General features: G+C 35.7%; 1 protein-coding gene across 1 annotated transcript in view; it reads left to right on the plus strand.

Annotated features, from left to right (window-relative positions):
• Positions 1-18,679, plus strand: part of tnpo1 (transportin 1) — a 40,106-nt gene extending 21,427 nt beyond the window's left edge. The window contains exons 14-24 of the mRNA XM_062988579.1: positions 1,068-1,154; positions 1,260-1,367; positions 2,283-2,441; positions 6,425-6,512; positions 7,538-7,636; positions 8,259-8,354; positions 12,641-12,716; positions 14,140-14,239; positions 15,051-15,125; positions 15,667-15,796; positions 17,067-18,679. Of these exons, the coding sequence (XP_062844649.1) occupies positions 1,068-1,154; positions 1,260-1,367; positions 2,283-2,441; positions 6,425-6,512; positions 7,538-7,636; positions 8,259-8,354; positions 12,641-12,716; positions 14,140-14,239; positions 15,051-15,125; positions 15,667-15,774 (996 nt within the window). The 3' untranslated portion in view covers positions 15,775-15,796; positions 17,067-18,679. The remainder of the gene's footprint in view (positions 1-1,067; positions 1,155-1,259; positions 1,368-2,282; positions 2,442-6,424; positions 6,513-7,537; positions 7,637-8,258; positions 8,355-12,640; positions 12,717-14,139; positions 14,240-15,050; positions 15,126-15,666; positions 15,797-17,066) is intronic.
• The last annotated feature ends 1,962 nt before the right edge of the window (positions 18,680-20,641 follow it).

The raw sequence follows: 20,641 nt of genomic DNA on the forward strand, positions 1-20,641 counted from the left end.
CCAAAGGTTTGTAATTTAGTTTTTTTTTTTATCACCTGACCTAACAGTTACCAACTTTTGTTTTTGTTTTTATACTGGCCATTGTGCTTTGACTAAATAAGCACTGAAAACCCAAATTTTATATTTGAATGGGTTTTATGTGTATTGCAGTAGGTCTGGAAGGCTTTTAGAGGTGTAAAAACACAAATGTATTATATAATGGCACCATAAAATACTAACAATTTATGTTACACATTTTTTGCTAATATATACAGGTTTGGAGACCAGCTTCAGTAACTCCAGATCAGAATTAGAAGCTCAAAATTTGGTATTGTGATAGTAAACAACTTTTAGTATATGGCATTCCAGACTTGCATGTTTTTAGTTATCATAATTTGAGCATGGTCAAGTATCAACATGGCTTTTAGCTTTTTTTTCTGATACTTTAAAGGGCTTTCTGTAACATTAAACAATACATTTCCTATTCCTCATTTTCTCTGGGTATATCCTACAGGCACCATTCTGTCAGTCATGCAGGATTCCTCTAACTTTACAGCACTTTCTCTTTTGGCAAGTTCTTGTGACTATTAACTGACTGTCATTGACTGTATAACTGTATAACTGACATCAGGTTCATATTGAAAAATCTTCATGCATTGATCCAGAAATGCCCTAACACAGCTAACATGACTAATGTAGAACAGTACGATGAACATAACCATTATGAGCACAACTAGTTCAGCATTTAGAATATAAATAAATTAAATAATATACATACAAAATACAATTAGTACTTTTTAAGCAGAATGTTTTATTATTATGATGAATATAAAAGTCAGATCACGTTTTTAAATGAGTAATTCATGAGTCCAGGTGAGTGCTTACTATAATTCTATTGCAATGTGGAAAGGCTGTTTACTTTGTTTTTTTGTTTTTTTTTGGGTTTTTTTAAAGCAACTTGGATGTTTGTACATTTTGTTGAGGTTTTTAAAGTAACAAATCCAAGTTACACTTTTGTTTAAGATGTAAAATAGTAAATGTACAGTATAACATATAGTAAATAGCCATAAATATGCTTTTGTCTCCAGGAGTATATTCACATGTTAATGCCACCACTGATTCAGAAGTGGAACCAGTTAAAAGATGAAGATAAAGACCTTTTCCCTTTGTTGGAGGTTGGAAAATTATTACATTATAACAACAATATGAATTAAAGTTTACATCCACATGTAACATTTGGATTAATTAGGTATTTCATTGTTAGATGATTATGTTTGCAGTGTTTATCATCTGTGGCCACTGCCCTTCAAAGTGGTTTCCTGCCCTACTGTGAACCAGTTTACCAGCGCTGTGTGAATCTGGTACAAAAAACACTTGAGCAAGTCGTGGTGAGTAGAGATGGATGATGCCACCGAATTGTTTTTTTTTAATCCATAATGCAAAAGTATTCAGACATGAATTCTTTGATTTATGCAAAATCGATTGCAAGGTTGCCAGTTCAAGTTGTCACTGTTGGGCTCCTGAGTAAGGCCATTAACTCAATTGTATTTACTAGTCATAATTGTAATTGTGTAATGCCACAAATGTAGACGTACCTTTTTGCATAAAAAAGAAAGTTCTTTGTCATCTCGTCATTAATGACTTATATGACAAATCATCTGCATTAATGCAACGTTTTAAAATATTTTGTCATTGTGTCTTTTCACAATTTAGTTATATTAGTTACATTTATTCCAACTTTAACCAAGTTGGTTCAAAAACATTTTAGCTTGCTTTCTATTGTTAACACTTATGTAGTCTTAACATTGTTTATACTCTTGTCCTTCACTAAATGTAGCAGCTTAACTGAACATTAAACCTATAAACTCCATTTTGAAACAAGTTGGAACATTTAAAAAAATAAAAAATAAAAAATAAATCTCCAATTTGTTAATTCTCTAGTTTAAAATTGTATGCCTGCAATATACACAAAAATGTTGGGACACAAACAAAATAAGAGTACAGTAAAAAGTTTAAGAAATATTTTCAGATTACACTGTTTTGAAACATTTTACAATCAGCAGGTAAATTGCCAGCATGTGAGGGTATTATGATTGGCTATGCAGCCAATTAAGGAATGTATTTTATATTGGATGGTGACATCAGAATTAAGCTGGCTGTTGCTAATAATAAGCCTTAGCAAGACACTGTTCTGACAGACATAGTGATTGAACAGATAGATATACTGTTGGTATTTAGGCTTTAGCTTGATCCAGTGTTCTTCCAAAGATAATTGTCTCCTTCTTAATGTCATCCTCTTACAGCTGCATCAGTGCCAGCCTAATATCTACGAAGCACCTGACAAAGATTTTATGATAGTAGCTTTGGATTTGCTGAGTGGACTAGCTGAGGGTCTTGGTGGCAGTATTGAGCAGCTGGTGGCTAACAGTAACATCCTTACTCTCATGTATCAATGCATGCAGGTAGGCTAGTATTTTATCTGTTTTATGACAACTTTATTTTAAAATATGTATAATTGTAAGTCACACCAGTATTTTATAGCAATTTTAACTAACAGGAAAGATAATCCAAGACATCATCTCATTCTAAGGGGAAATTTGCCAGGAACCAAATCTGCCAGGAACCAAATCTGCCATGAATTGGAAACCGCTGAAACGTATCAGTCAAACAGGCTTTATATTGTAATGGGCTTAAGCTGCCCTTCTCCAAAATCAGCACCCTAATAACATTTATTGCTGAACTTATGGACAAAGAAGTAACTTTCTGGAGGCATGTTTCATAATTATACTGAGTTATTTATTTACAGTGTATCACAAAAGTGAGTACACCCCTCACATTTCTGCAGATATTTAAGTATATCTTTTCATGGGACAACACTGACAAAATGACACTTTGACACAATGAAAAGTAGTCTGTGTGCAGCTTATATAACAGTGTAAATTTATTCTTCCCTCAAAATAACTCAATATACAGCCATTAATGTCTAAACCACCGGCAACAAAAGTGAGTACACCCCTAAGAGACTACACCCCTAAATGTCCAAATTGAGCACTGCTTGTCATTTTCCCTCCAAAATGTCATGCGACTCGTTAGTGTTACTAGGTCTCAGGTGTGCATAGGGAGCAGGTGTGTTCAATTTAGTAGTACAGCTCTCACACTCTCTCATACTGGTCACTGAAAGTTCCAACATGGCACCTCATGGCAAAGAACTCTCTGAGGATCTTAAAAGACGAATGAAGATGGCCAAGGCTACAAGAAGATTGCCAACAGCCTGAAACTAAGCTGCAGCACAGTGGCCAAGATCATCCAGCGTTTTAAAAGAGCAGGGTCCACTCAGAAGAGACCTCGCGTTGGTCGTCCAAAGAAGCTGAGTGCACGTGCTCAGCGTCACATCCAACTGCTGTCTTTGAAAGATAGGCGCAGGAGTGCTGTCAGTATTGCTGCAGAGATTGAAAAGGTGGGGGGTCAGCCTGTCAGTGCTCAGACCATACGCCGCACACTACATCAAATTGGTCTGCATGGCTGTCACCCCAGAAGGAAGCCTCTTCTGAAGTCTCTAAACAAGAAAGCCCGCAAACAGTTTGCTGAAGACATGTCAACAAAGGACATGGATTACTGGAACCATGTCCTATGGTCTGATGAGACCAAGATTAATTTGTTTGGTTCAGATGGTCTTAAGCATGTGTGGCGGCAATCAGGTGAGGATTACAAAGATAAGTGTGTCATGCCTACAGTCAAGCATGGTGGTGGGAATGCCATGGTCTGGGGCTGCATGAGTGCAGCAGGTGTTGGGGAGTTACATTTCATTGAGGGACACATGAACTCCAATATGTACTGTGAAATACTGAAGCAGAGCATGATCCACTCCCTCCGGAAACTGGGTCGCAGGGCAGTGTTCCAGCATGATAATGACCCCAAACACACCTCTAAGACGACCACTGCTTTATTGAAGAGGCTGAGGGTAAAGGTGATGGACTGGCCAAGCATGTCTCCAGACCTAAACCCAATAGAACATCTTTGGGGCATCCTCAAGCGGAAGGTGGAGGAGTGCAAAGTCTCGAATATCCGCCAGCTCCGTGATGTCATCATGGAGGAGTGGAAAAGCATTCCAGTGGCAACCTGTGAAGCTCTGGTAAACTCCATGCCCAGGAGAGTTAAGGCAGTTCTGGGAAATAATGGTGGCCACACAAAATATTGACACTTCAGGAACTTTCACTAAGGGGTGTACTCACTTTTGTTGCCGGTGGTTTAGACATTAATGGCTGTATATTGAGTTATTTTGAGGGAAGAATAAATTTACACTGTTATATAAGCTGCACACAGACTACTTTTCATTGTGTCAAAGTGTCATTTTGTCAGTGTTGTCCCATGAAAAGATATACAGTGTATCACAAAAGTGAGTACACCCCTCACATTTCTGCAGATATTTAAGTATATCTTTTCATGTGACAACACTGACAAAATGACACTTTGACACAATGAAAAGTAGTCTGTGTGCAGCTTATATAACAGTGCAAATTTATTCTTCCCTCAAAATAACTCAATATACAGCCATTAATGTCTAAACCACCGGCAACAAAAGTGAGTACACCCCTAAGAGACTACACCCCTAAATGTCCAAATTGAGCACTGCTTGTCATTTTCCCTCCAAAATGTCATGTGACTCGTTAGTGTTACTAGGTCTCAGGTGTGCATACTCTCTCATACTGGTCACTGAAAGTTCCAACATGGCACCTCATGGCAAAGAAAAGAACTCTCTGAGGATCTTAAAAGACGAATTGTTGCGCTACATGAAGATGGCCAAGGCTACAAGAAGATTGCCAACACCCTGAAACTGAGCTGCAGCACAGTGGCCAAGATCATCCAGCGTTTTAAAAGAGCAGGGTCCACTCAGAACAGAAATCGCGTTGGACGTCCAAAGAAGCTGAGTGCACGTGCTCAGCGTCACATCCAACTGCTGTCTTTGAAAGATAGGCGCAGGAGTGCTGTCAGCATTGCTGCAGAGATTGAAAAGGTGGAGGGTCAGCCTGTCGGTGCTCAGACCATACGCCGCACACTACATCAAATTGGTCTGCATGGCTGTCACCCCAGAAGGAAGCCTCTTCTGAAGTCTCTACACAAGAAAGCCCTCAAACAGTTTGCTGAAGACATGTCAACAAAGGACATGGATTACTGGAACCATGTCCTATGGTCTGATGAGACCAAGATTAATTTGTTTGGTTCAGATGGTCTCAAGCATGTGTGGCAGCAATCAGGTGAGGAGTACAAAGATAAGTGTGTCATGCCTACAGTCAAGCATGGTGGTGGGAATGCCATGGTCTGGGGCTGCATGAGTGCAGCAGGTGTTGGGGAGTTACATTTCATTGAGGGACACATGAACTCCAATATGTACTGTGAAATACTGAAGCAGAGCATGATCCACTCCCTCCGGAAACTGGGTCGCAGGGCAGTGTTCCAGCATGATAATGACCCCAAACACACCTCTAAGACGACCACTGCTTTATTGAAGAGGCTGAGGGTAAAGGTGATGGACTGGCCAAGCATGTCTCCAGACCTAAACCCAATAGAACATCTTTGGGGCATCCTCAAGCGGAAGGTGGAGGAGCGCAAAGTCTCGAATATCCGCCAGCTCTGTGATGTCGTCATGGAGGAGTGGAAAAGCATTCCAGTGGCAACCTGTGAAGCTCTGGTAAACTCCATGCCCAGGAGAGTTAAGGCAGTTCTGGGAAATAATGGTGGCCACACAAAATATTGACACTTCAGGAACTTTCACTAAGGGGTGTACTCACTTTTGTTGCCGGTGGTTTAGACATTAATGGCTGTATATTGAGTTATTTTGAGGAAAGAATAAATTTACACTGTTATATAAGCTGCACACAGACTACTTTTCATTGTGTCAAAGTGTCATTTTGTCAGTGTTGTCCCATAAAAAGATATACTTAAATATCTGCAGAAATGTGAGGGGTGTACTCACTTTTGTGATACACTGTACAGTGGCAAAAGATATAATCAAAGGTGAACCTAATAATGGTGATAGCATTATGGACTGGGACTGGTTTGCTTCTTGTGTGGTCAAGATCCAAACTGATTTCTCTGAGAGGCCTGTTCAAGGTAAAAAAAAAAAGGACATATAAACAAATATTAGATGTACAATTAAGGTTTTGGAGTGGCCAAGTCTTGACTGGAATCCTATTGTTATGCTTTGGCAAGTCCTTAAATGAGCAGTTCATGCTCAAAAACCCTCCAATGTATCTGAATTAAAACCTTATCCACAAAAAAGTCCTCCACAGCAATGTACATATTTCCTTAATTGTGTTTTGGTAATGCTAAGTACTTTCAGTATTTATCAAAGAATCTTTTAAAGTGGTGAAATCAGTTTGAACATAACATAGATTTTTCCTACTGTGTTGTAGTCATTTAATACTCATGTGTTCATCTGTCGTAGGATAACATGCCAGAGGTAAGACAGAGTTCTTTTGCCTTGTTGGGGGATCTTACGAAAGCCTGTTTCCAGCATGTCAAACCATGCATAGGTGAGCTCAGACTACATATAACTTCTAAAAGTGGTAGTTAAAGTGTCTTTGTTTTTCTTTGTAGATCATGAGCTGTTTGATGATGGGAATTATAAAAAAAATTTTTTCCCTTATATTTCACTCAGTTTGATAATTGCCAAGTTCCCTTTGCAATTCTCTTGCGTCTTGTACCACCCCTGCACTGACAAAGAAGAGTATTACGATTATAAAATGAAACAGTAATGTGACTCGCTATTGCTTGGTTTAATGATGGAAAGTTTAAGCTCAAATTCACAGAAACAGATTGGTTGTGGTTAAAACACCTGAACTTAATATTTGGGACTGGTGTTTTCATACTTTTAGCTAAAAAGACCTTGTACTGTAGGACTATTTAGACACCTAGATGTATAATATGAAATGATTACATATTCTGCATATGATACAAAAACTGCTTCACCATTAAGAGTGTACTGGTGTATTGCATCACAATGTGGTATTCCAGCTCTTCAGTAGCAGACAGAAAATCACTGCAGAGGGTTATTAAAATCAGTCAAAAAAATCATTGGCTGTCTTTTGCCCACCTCGGTAGACATCTCCAGCGGTCATTGCCACAGCAGAGCCAGGAAAATAATAAAAGACCCCTTCCATCCTGGCTATTATCAGTCTCCGGCAGACTCAAAAATAGCTTCTATCCTTTAACAGAATTTTATTTAAAATTCCTCTGATTCGTAAATAGTATACTTTCAGGTAGTAAATGGGACAACTGATCTGAGCCAGATCATGATTCCTGTTTACGTTTTTTAAATTATCTACAATTTCATTGCAGTGCACTTGATATATTTTAAGTGCAATATTTTAATAACGTGCAATATGTCTTGTGTCTCATTTATAAATTTTTATGAATTCATGTCTTTTGGTGATCTTTACTGGTTTAAGTGTGCACTGGGTGGGAGTAGTGTACCTAATTTCGTTGTGTGTTTGTAGAATGAGAAGACTTTCTATTCAATTCTATTGTCATGTAACATACATTTTTGTTTGTTCCTTAGTGGATTTCATTCCTATCTTAAGCACAAATCTGAACCCAGAACTGATATCTGTGTGCAACAATGCAACCTGGGCTATTGGAGAAATTTCTATTCAGATGGGTGAGCAGGTTTTTTTTTCTCAGTATTGACACTGTTACACTTGCTGACACAATGCAGTGGAATTTAGACATAAAAAACACCAAGTTAATTTACCAGGAATTTAACAGAAATACAGATTTTTTCCATGAAGATTTAATAATTTTTAGTCTTATTGTGGTGGCTATGAAAGGTGAAAGAAGGTCCTCATCAATCTGGTCTTCATCAAACAATTCTTTAATAATATTTGCAGTATGTACATACAGTTGGGACCGTATGAAAAATGCAAATAAAAGAAGGCAATGTTTTTTACATTTAATATATGATATAGAATATATACTATTCTTTAACTTTGCTTTGAATGCAGCAATACATAACTACCATAAACAAACTAATACATGTACAATTAAAAATCACATCAATATTTACATTCATAACATTGATTCCTGTTATTTATGCAATAAACATTGTTACAAACTCTCGAAACAGTGTAATTTTTTTTTACAGTATACACTTTTCTGACACATTCATTGCACAGTGCTGCTCGTTACTGTACAGTTTTGTCTATTCTGATCCTTTCTTTCATCTGTCACTTTCTGACTGTGTGTGTGTGTGTGTATGCGCCTGTGTGCATTTGTTGGTGCAGGTGCTGAAATGCAGCTTTATGTCTCCATGGTTTTACACCAACTAATCGCGAATATTAACAGACCATGCACCCCTAAGACACTTCTGGAGAATACAGGTATCAGTGAAAAGAGCTAGAAAGCAGCTTTTGTTTTCTCTTTTAATTAAGATTCTCACACTGATTTTATACACACTGGGTGAAGATGACTTTAAGCCTATACTCCTAGTCTGTAAAAATAGGTAAAGGAGATTATTTGGTCATCTCTAATAGAAAGCTTGAGTTCTGTGGTCTATATAACCATATTATTCTACATAATAGCCCAGTGTTGGTTTTTATTAAAGTCTTAATCTGTTTTTAGATAACATAGCATTAAACATTTGTCAGGAAGTTCTGTAAAATGTATTTAGAAACAAAAGAAAATGCAGTCCAGAGGTCTAATACCAGTGTTATAAATGATACATTCTCAACTCTACTAAGCTATCTAAATTCTTTTATTTTATCTAAATACATATTTTTGTAGTGTTAACATGTATAACACTTACATTGTGTTAACTTTGCCCTAGTTGCACTTCACTTTAATTGGAATTAAAGCTGTTTAACAAAAAAAAAAAAATGAAGAAAAGGAAAGAAACTTACTCCCTAATCAACAAAATTATGTGTAGATTTATTCCTGTTTGTCAGTTTGATTTTGTTCTTTTAGTCACTGTTTTTCTTTTCAATGTGAATGCATACCTGCCGATAGATGTTTAACGTTTTTTGGACTCCGTTTACACTTTTTGGAATTGCAATATAATAATATTTTACCCACTTAATATTAAATTACACTTAATAGTCACATTATTCTCCAGTTATCCAGATTGAAATGTTATTCCTGTATTTAGTGTAATATGCAAAAAATATTTTGGACCATGGTATCTGTCTACTTTTTTTATTCAAATATTTTTTGTGCATTGACTAGCTTAAAAGACATCACTGATCATAGTGCTATATTGTAATTTATTGGATAGGATTTGGTAATTAGATGATTTTTTAAGTGATGGATGTCTTTCTTTATTTAATATATGGCTACAATGCCAAGACACCTCCTGCTGTTGTTAAAGCCATCAGATTTAAATGTGTCCTGGATGCTCATACACACCTATTTTTATTTGGCTTATTCCAAACATAGTAAAATCCTGATACTTAAGACAGACAAAAATGACTTGTATGAGTGTAAATGGGGTCTTAGTCAAGGATGGCTGGTTGATGCAGGATAGCTGTTCTTATTGCTTTTTTTAAACCCTTTCCTAGAGTCAATTGCACCTGTAAGGTTAGGTGCCAAGTAGTTTTTATAATTTTTACTAGAGTTACATGATTAAATCATATATTTATTGTTATTATGATACGTTTATGCCCATTGTAAAGGTCGCTAAAAGTCATAAATAAAAGCTGAACTAATAGTTATGTGCACATGATGTAATAATGCTGGATACAGAGAGATCCAGAATGAAAGCACTTGCAAGCATAGTAAAATGCTTTTAGTGAGGGTAGGTGAGGAGTGGACAAGGCTGAAACTGCTGTCAGCTAAAAACCACAGATAATCGAGGACACCCTGATCAGACCTTTACCATTACTTAAGGTACAACCACAAACCACTTCACGGCGAGTGTTCAGCAAAAAAAAATCTGTAAGCACAATCAGATTTACCTCTCATTCTAGAGCAACTCTAACTGCTAAATAGCTATGCATTGCTCAAAGCCTTGGAAACATGACACCATGTGCTTTGAACTCCCAGCATCACATAAATAATGCTGGAGAAACACTGTCAATATAGATGTCAGGATCAACTTGATGGCACTTTATAATAATAATTGTCATCAACACACACTACTTAACTAAACATATGATGCATTTACACAGGTTAGAAAAGGATGCTTCTTGCACTAATGACATTCGATGGATTGTACACATCCATATGTTTACATGACATTCCATCTGCCCTAGATTTTATAAATATAAATTCAGTGTACTTGTGTTTTAATAGATTTTGGCTTATAATAAAAAAGGCCTATTCACACTAATCTGAAATGGCGGTTGGTATTTTAAAGCAAAAACATATCAAACATATCACGTCACTAAACCTGTCTGGCTAGGTCTGGTTTATTTTGCCTTAGTAAAACCTATCATGTATTTCATATTAATTTCTTTTCATTTTCATTTATGCTGTTGTTATGGATATCTAACATGTTTATATGATGGTTACAAACATTTTGTACCTCTGAAATGCTGTGACACATCTCACGAGCTCCAACTATTAAACCGAGTTGAAAATCACTTAAATTGTGATAACTTGCAATGTACTGTACTTTTCATAGGTTTGTTTTCAGGCACTATGATTGGGTAATTGGAGTATTGTGAAAATTTGGGGGCGGTGGGGGGTGGCAACCGTCACACACGAGAACACGTTTGCAGTACAGACTGCATCTTTTCACCTGCACGAGGTGGGTTCATATAGAGATCTGTATCACGCATCAATCTACTGTATATCATTCCCCTTTTTGTGGAGGCGCCATTGATCAGCCAGCAGAGGTCATAATTGCAGCAGTTATATGGACAACCTGTTCAGCCATTGTTCTGCTTCTTACAAACACATAGCCAATTGTGTGTCTGTGTAACCAGCCAGCTGACAGCAGAGCTGAGATTCCAAAACATATGTTCACTTGTTAACTCTGATTAAGTCAGACATTTTAGTATACAATCATAAGTGAATGATCAACAACCTAAACTGAACAACAGTGTTTTATCAAACAGAAACAAAAAAAACAACCTAACAAAAAAGACAACGTAATTTAAGGCCTTATATAATAGTAGCCTTATTATTTAATCAGTTAATTATAAAATGTTAAAAATAATGTAGGAGATACACCAATCAACCATAACATTAAAACCACCTCCTTTTTTCTACACTCACTGTCCATTTTATCAGCTCCACTTGCCATATAGGAGCACTTTGTAGTTCTACAATTACTGACTGTAGTCCATCTGTTTCTCTGCATGCTTTGTTAGCCCCCTTTCATGCTGTTCTTCAGTGGTCAGGACCACCACAGAGCAGGTATTATTTAGGTGGTGGATCATTCTCAGCACTGCAGTGACAATGACATGGTGGTGGTGTGTTAGTGTGTGTTGTGCTGGTATGAGCGGATAAGACACAGCAATGCTGATGGAGTTTTAAAACAACACACTGTCACTGCTGGACTAAAAATAGTCCACCAACTAAAAACATCCAGCCAACAGCGCCCTGTGACCACTGATGAAGGTCTAGAAGATGACCAACTCGAACAGCAGCAATAGATGAGTGATCGAGCAAACTAGGTAGGAATGTCTAATAGAGTGGACAGTGAGTGGACACGGTATATAAAAACTCCATCAGCGCTGCTGTGTCTGATCCACTCATACCAGCACAACACACAATAACACACCACCACCGTGTCATTGTCACTGCAGTGCTGAGAATGATCCACCACCTAAATAATACCTGCTCTGTGGTGGTCCTGTGGGGGTCCTGATCATTGAAGAACATGGTGAAAGCAGGCTAAAAAAGTATGCAGAGAAACAGATGGACTACAGTCAGTAATTGTAGAACAACAAAGTGCTAATATATGGCAAGTGGAGCTGATAAAATGGACAGTGAGTGTAGAAACAAGGAGGTGGTTTTAATGTTATGGCTCATCAGTGTAAGTGAACATGTTTATAATTTACAGAAAGTGTTTAAAAAGCTGTGCATACCCACCACTGTTGTGATGCTGTGGATTAGCTTATCCTGCACTCAACAATGCTCTGTAATGGGATGACCATCCTTTTTTTGCATGTGTCATTGAACTGGTCATAAATACCTGTTTTAATGAGAATGTTGCATAGTTCTGTGTTTCTTTAACTGTAGGTGTACCTTCTTCGTGCTTCTGTATGATCCTGATGGAATCTAGTCCTCTTCATGTAGTTTGCTTGGTGTAAAAAAAAATCCTCTGTTCTATTTATGGATTTTCTGTAATTTTAAGAGGGAAACTCTTAGAAAACATATTTATATATTTGGAACAAAACTATTAAACAGAAAAGCATTAATAAATAATGTAAAACAGCTACAACCTCATAGGTACAGTTAACTGTATAGCAGATGCATTGTTTTCTAAGACATCTCACTTAAATGTGTTTTTTTAATGTTTTTTTTTTCTTTTAAAATGTTGTGTTTTACATTTTACCCTGTAGTCTGGGGTTTAGAAGAGTAAAATTGTGAGTTCTCATGTACAAATTCTGTTTGGTTCCGTTCCTGAGTTGTCTGTCTGTTGCTTTTTTTTTTCTTCTCCCCTTCATTCACTCATGTCTCTGTTGGCGTTTGGTGCCGTATAACTGTGATTCCATCACCTTAGCCATAACAATTGGTCGTCTCGGTTACGTTTGTCCTCAAGAGGTGGCACCCATGCTACAGCAGTTTATAAGATCCTGGTGTGTATTATTCTTTTTTCATTTATTCATCTCTAACTGTCTTTACCCTTTTTATTCCATTTTCCACTTCAACACTGTATACTTGTCCCAGGATTTCTTTCATGCTCCTAATAGATCTTTAAAGGCGTTAAGGGTCAAAAGTAAAATATTTATATAATTAATTTGTGTATGCCATTCTACACCTGATTAAGCCTGTAGCCATAAATTGAACACAAAGGGGGCGGATCAGCAACTGATAGGAAAACTCACAGCTCCTAACATTACGCAAAGCTTGTGAGTGGAATATGTTTATTTATAATTATTACATCAGTATTGGGCTGGACGTTTTGAACATGTTGTGATTACAGCCTTAAACCTGATCACCAAATAATTTGATTATTTAGTCCTCCGTCTTTTGGCTGTCTTTAATTTTTTTTCTACTGTACTTTTTTCTGTTCTGTGTAATTCATACAGACATTACATTTCACCTTACTAACCCTGTATTCAATTCTAATTTAATTTTAGTTTTTACTTTTGTTGTTTACATTAATAATATCAGTAACATTTATATAATGGGTGCATCATGAGATAATAAATTGCCCCAATAGATGTAGGTCCACCCTGGTTTAAGTCATTTAGACATATATTTACAGATTTGTACTTGTAATGTATTTGGTAGTTAACCCTCATGTTCTGTTTGGCGTCCCTGAGATCACAAAGCCTCTTTAACTGCTCTCAAAATATCCTTATATATTGATAGATATCTCGCCTCTCTCTTGTAAATTGGGTTAATTATTTTGGACTAATTAATTCTGAACTCAGTGTTATTTTATTTTACCCACACAACACTGGAGTCTTTGGGGCCTCGAAGAACAAGACCGTAAAGTCAGTGTCAACAGAACACAAGGGTTAAATTTATAATATTTTTTTTTGATAGAGGAAAAGCCAATGGTAGTTACAGATCTGTATTTATATTATATTTTTAACAAATATTACAAGTGCTCCTTACAATTAATTAAAGACACCTAAAATTATAGTGAAATAGTAATGAATGACTAGTAGAGAATAAAACAGTATTAACCTTATATTAAAAAAAGCATTGTTTCAAATCACTTTTATTGTCACATCACATTAACACATTACGTGTAGGTGAGTAAATATTCCCTCTCAGTGAGTAAATATTCCCTCTCAGTAAGTAAATACAAATTTCAAAAAAGTACAACAAAAATAAAGATTTATACACATAAATACAATAATTCAAGAAATGCAGATTTGATAAGTTAGATTATGGTAGGTGCAGGTAAATTTCAGCTATTTTTTTTATTAAATAGTGCAGTATAAATTGCAATAATCATCATTATGAAATCTTTGGTGTAAAGGTGTTTTGAGGTTATAGTCTTGATTGTACATCATTTACCTGCAAACTGTTCTTTTAACCCACTAGGTGTACCTCACTACGCAACATAAGAGACAATGAGGAAAAAGACTCGGCTTTCAGGGGAATCTGCTCCATGATCACAGTTAACCCTGAAGGTGTGGTGCAGGTGAGCTGCCTGTATATTAACTTAGCATGACATTTGCTTTGTTGAAAATGTCTATAGTGTTAACTGGAGAAATTTAAGTTTTTTAGTTTTTTTTTTAGTATTTCTTGTTCATGTGTTTTTCCTTAACTTTCCTTCCAGTCTAGTTGTATCCAATTACCCCATTATAATTCACCTCTGCTGCTGCAGACCTTTGACCATGACCTGATTGCACACGTGTGCAGTACAGACCACTTTTTTCACTGGCACAAGGCAGGTTTATATGGAGATCCATATCGCACACAGAGAGTCACGCACAAGTCCCCATTATCCCCTTTAACTGTGCAGGCATCATCAGTCAGCCAGCCAGCAGAAGTCGTAACTGCAGCAGTTCTCAGAAAACCCTGTTCAGCTATTATCCCATCTCTTACAGACACACAGTCAATGGTGTAAGCAAACTTTTTGATGCCTCTGTTTTTGACAGTTTACCTCACATAACTCGGCGACTCCAACTGCCCTAATGCTTCAGAAACCAAAATTGTCTAATGAACAAGCCTTAATGTTACTTGGTCATTTTAAGACATCTAATATCTTTTGCAATATGGTGGCACAGTTTCAGACTTTTATATTCCTTTATTTAAAGCTCTATTCAAGGGACAGTGGTAGCTCAGTGGTTAAGATACTGGACTAGTAATCAGAATGTTGCCTGTTAAATTCCCACCAAAAAATTGGTGTAAATTAATAAAATTTAAGGAGAACATACTGTACCTAGCATTAAATAAAATTTAGTAATGTAGCTGTTGTTGTTCTAACTTATCTATTATATCCATTTTAGGATTTTATATTTTTTTGTGATGCCATAGTATCCTGGTTGAACCCTAAAGATGATCTGCGGGACATGTTCTATAAGGTAAAATAAATAGCAGTGAATTTACTAAAAAGAAAAATAATTGTCTTATGTTTACATAACCAAGAGCTTAACTTTTATAACAGTAACAGATTTTGCAAATATATAGCCAGTCCTTATTTTAATAATACTAATGCAATACCTGAGACTGAGGCATGTTTATATTATTAATATGTTCATTTACTAAACTAATATCTTTTAAATATTATTTAATGTAAAGCTTAATTTGGAAATGTTTAATTTGATTTGCCTTCTAAGTGAATATTTTTGCATACTCTTAGGGTTATTATTTGGGTTTAAGAATCAGAATATCGGACAGTGGTAGTCTAGGGGGTAGAGCTTTGGGCTATTGAATAGACAGTTGTGGGTTCTCGCAACTGTTGGTCCCCTGAGCAAGGCCCTTAAATCTCTCGGCTCCAGGGGCACCCCATACAATGGCTGAACCTGTGCTGGGATATACAGAAAAATAATTTTATTGTACTTTATACATGTATATATAAATATGGGAAAAATGATTTGATTTGCCTTTTTTTATTCCTCTTAGATATTATTTGGGTTTAAGAATCAGGTTGGAGAAGAAAACTGGAACCGGTTTTCAGACCAGTTCCCCCTACCTCTTAAGGAAAGACTTGCAACCTGCTATGGAGTCTGACTTCTCCCAGGAAAAAATGGAGGTACAGAAAGTTGAGTGCACTTTCAGAAATTCGGAAACTCTATACTGCTTATTGAACATGACTCAGCCATTCTCAGCAGTCTTCTTATAATCAATAAGAAGTTGTGCAAATATGATTGATAGTTGTTTTATTATTGGCAAAACAAAATGAACACAAGAATTATGGATAACTGATCATTTAGTTCTAAGGCAAGTAATTTACAAGCAGTAATTTTTTTATTTTCATAGCCTTCTCCTTTTTTATTAATGGTGTAATATTAATTGTTTTTTTTTTTTTTTTATTTAAGTTAAATAATACCTGATGTAAACTAGACTTTAAAGGGTCAAAGAATTTATTAAGCTCTGGAACCATTATAGCCTGACACATGCTATATGGCAAGCACTTAATGGGATGTTTAACAAAGTTATGACTTCTAGTTTGTTAAACATCCCATTTCTTGCCCACCACTTAAAGTTTTTCACTGTGTCTTTTGAAATCTGTGCCTGTTTAAGTTTGAACTAATGTTGAATAGGAGACCTGACTTAAAATTGATGTTCCAGTTTATTTAAAAGGTTTACCGTAGGGTTAAGCTCAGGGTTTCCACACCAAACTTTGTGCACAGAAGAACAGGAAATTGAACAGAAAACTCAATATGTCTGTATTTGTTTGGCCATATGCCACTGTAGATTAAGTGTAAGAACAAAAATTAAATTTAATTACTGTGCTTTTTTTAACGTTATACTTTGTATTGGATTTGATGACTTTAAGGATTTCATGAGTTAACATAAAGTCCTTAGATAAACCCATTCATGTAAAGACTAAACTTCTGGTGTGCTTAAACGTATTTGCAAACAAAATTAAATTATGTTTATATGCATAAACATAATAAAAAAAAAAAAAAAAGATTTGACCAAGGATGCAAACATTTGCATACAGCTATAGCTGTTGTACTCAGACTCCACTTGTTTAATCAGTTGGTCCTACACTTTGTGGATAAGATTAAATACCCCTGCAACATAGTTTGGAACAAAACAAAGTAGTTTACGCTTTTTATTAGTCACTGCAAATGTATGTATTTCTTCCTCTTTCTCTGTTTTCTTTTACTTGTTGTTCATAATGGAAGAGCTCACACTACCACACTGAGCACAGGCCATTTCCAGAATAGTGGCTTTTTTATTAAAATCTAATAGATTTACAAATATGGCAGTCCAGCTAAATATTTTAAATTTAAATGTGATTATACTGTAACTGAACCAGAACTTTAATCCAAAAAATGTTATGTTTGGGTTAGGTCAGTATGGATACCACTGGAACTTCTGATGTCTAGGAAAACCTTGGCACTTTCTTGGTTGAAGAGCATTTCCTGGTCTGTATGTTGCTTCAAAGCCACCTGAAAGGGATTCAATGGGATTACTTGTGAATCCACAAAATCAGGAAAACAGTAACATGAGGATTACACCACAATATATAAATATTTCTGTGTAAAATGTGAAAAGGATGAGAATTTAGGAAAATGCCAAAGTAGTAATCTTTCTTAAAATTAATCAGATGGCTTACAGATCTACAAATACAATTTGGAATTAATTACATTGCAACACTAGCATTAGATTGTAATTGCTACAAACTATGAAGATTACACACACACACACACACGTGTGTGTATATACTGTATGTATATATACTGTATGTATATATAGATACAAATGTCCATGTTCACTATTATTCAACCCCCATTCTCTGTGCGGTACTCCTGTTGTCTTGACAATCTCTAATAAACAATTTCGGTAGGTGCTAACAAGTTTTTGACACCTCTCTTGTTCATGGGGAAGCTTCCAGATCAGTAAAATTGAATGAATTTTGATGAATTTCTTTAAATCCCAACCGGTGTTTTTAAATGGGATTTAAATCTGGAAACTAAGAAAGGCCATTCCAGGATATTCCAGGACTGATTCCCTAACCAGGTTTTGGTTGACCTGAAAGTGTGCTTGAAATGCTTGAAATCATTGGCTTGCTGGAAAGTCCAATTATCAACAAGGTTCTATTTCTCAAAATGCCATTGTATTATTGTGGCTCTATTATGCCAGTCATATGTTTCTGCAGCAGAAAATATCCCTACACAATCACGGACCCATCTCCATGCTTGACTGGGGGAATAGTCTTCTTCAGGTCACAAGCCTTGCCTTTCTTGAGCCAGACAAACCATTGATCCAACGGTCTGTCTGTAAAAAAAAAAAAACTCGTAATAACTGCAAGTAAATCTCTTAGAATTTGTAAAGCTCAGGTGATGCACTAATACATCCTTGTACAATTTGTTGGTTTGTTATGTTATGTTTGGTTTGTTATCTTATGTTATGTAGGTTTATGTTTTGATGTGATCTTATGCACGGTTTTGCAGATGCTTGTAGTAACATTTCTGACTAACGAAATTAAAATTATTATTTGAATGGTTATTGCATGGGGGTGGCCCTGTAAGTTTTCTTTGTTCACCTCCTCTTAAAAGAAAGCACATCCAGATTAAAATCTTGGGAATTACATTATAAGACAGTACTTGCGTTTTGGCAATTATTGCCAAATGGTCTAAAGTGCAATGGTCTAAATGCACCAAATGCAATGGTGCAATGGTCTAAAATGTCAGAGTATATTCTAGAATGTAAAATTGGCATTTGATCTTACCTAAATTACCTAAAATACATCAGGTCAAACCTAGTAGTGCAGATGCAGTAAGAACTTGGAGGTCAATCTATAACTATGATATTCTTTTAAAAGCTTACCATATTTGTAGCTTTGTATGCATTTGCTTGTTAAAAGTAAAAAAAAAACTCTAATTTATTTACATACATTAATAGAAAGTTATTTATTATTTATATAATATTTCATATATAAATATAAAAATATAAAATATATTACAGTACAAACAACTACAGATATACATTTGTTTGTTGATCTTTTTAATTAAAATAGATTGTATATTTAATAAATTAATGATTGTATATGTTCCCGTGTTATGTTCCAATTAAACATAAAAAACTAAAACTGCACTGAACTGTCATAATTGTCATTTCTGCCATACATTAAAAGTTTTTTTTTTATTTAGCTGTTTGTGTTGGTTTACAAGTGCTGCTATGTGATGTGATGCTATTTAAAATATATGTTCTTGTAAAAACATGGTTGTTTGGGATTTATGTGTTTTTTTTTTTTAACATGTAATGTTTTCTTTACAACTTGCTGAGTACCCACCCACTTTCAAGATACAGTTCCCTTAACACTGCCAAAAATCCATGTAATTCAAAGTTTTTATTTTTGATTTTAAATAGCTGGGTACTGTTCAGTTACTGTGATACATTGACAATAGACGTGAAATTTGGTGGTGGATATTGGTATTGTGTAATTGCTTGCTTACTTGCATATGCATATTGCATAATGCATATTATTAAATGCAAATTAAGTGAGTGATTTGTTCTGTTAGAAATTTTACTTAGCAACCATGTAACCCCCCCCCCCCCCCCCCCCCCCCACTGTTATAATTTCTGTTGTTCATATAAAAATGTATTTGTCATTTTAAAGGTAAAACTGCTAAATAATAAACATAACTTATAAAAAATAATCTATTTGGGGCCACCAAATCCATCATGCTAAAATTATATTTGTAATTTGTTATGACATTTGTATGAACTTGTAATGAATGCGAGTTTGTATCAGTGCTAGATCTGTACATTGTTAAACTGTTTTTATAAAGTTGTATGTACTTATGTAAGTAAATAGACTTTCTTGTCAGTAAAACAGGTGAAATCTTAAAATATGTATAATTTATTTAAACTAATAATAAGCAGTCTTACATTAGTATTTTTATCTTTCTGAGTCTGCAGCTTTAATAGATGGCCTCATATAATTTCATCAGATTTTAAACTTAATGCATAATGCTTAAGGGTTCTTATGTATGTATTCAACAGGGTTGACAGTAATCAAGCTCAGCTGTGTCTAGTCTAATTAATCTTAATTATACATTAAATTGGGTTAATTTGTTAATGTTTTATGTGATTTAAAGAAATCCTAATACCCTGAGGAAACCCCGGATAACATTAAAAATATTTTACCACTTTTGTTTTGGTTATTTAATAAATGTTCAATGCATACAACATACACTGATCAGCCATAACATTAAAACCACCTCCTTGTTTCTACACACCACCTTGTTTCTTTTCACTCTGTTCTTCAATGGTCAGGACCCCTACAGGACCACCACAGAGCAGACATTATTTGGGTGTTGGATCATTCTAGGCCCTGCAGTTACAATGACATGGTGGTGGTGTGTTAGTTTTTTTTTTAACACCGTGTCCACTCACTGTCCACTCTATTAGACACTCCTACCTAGTTGGTCCACCTTGTAGATGTAAAGTCAGAGACGATTGCTCATCTATTGCTGCTGTTTGAGTTGGTCGTCTTCTAGATCTTTATTAGTGGTCACAGTCCAGCATAAAACATAACACAAGTTATATATATACAGTGTATCACAAAAGTGAGTACACCCCTCACATTTCTGCAGATATTTAAGTATATCTTTTCATGGGACAACACTGACAAAATGACACTTTGACACAATGAAAAGTAGTCTGTGTGCAGCTTATATAACAGTGTAAATTTATTCCTCCCTCAAAATAACTCAATATACAGCCATTAATGTCTAAACCACCGGCAACAAAAGTGAGTACACCCCTTAGTGAAAGTTCCTGAAGTGTCAATATTTTGTGTGGCCACCATTATTTCCCAGAACTGCCTTAACTCTCCTGGGCATGGAGTGTACCAGAGCTTCACAGGTTGCCACTGGAATGCTTTTCCACTCCTCCATGACGACATCACGGAGCTGGC

This window comes from Trichomycterus rosablanca, chromosome 26 (genome assembly GCF_030014385.1).
Source record: "Trichomycterus rosablanca isolate fTriRos1 chromosome 26, fTriRos1.hap1, whole genome shotgun sequence".
Taxonomy (NCBI): Eukaryota; Metazoa; Chordata; class Actinopteri; order Siluriformes; family Trichomycteridae; genus Trichomycterus; species Trichomycterus rosablanca.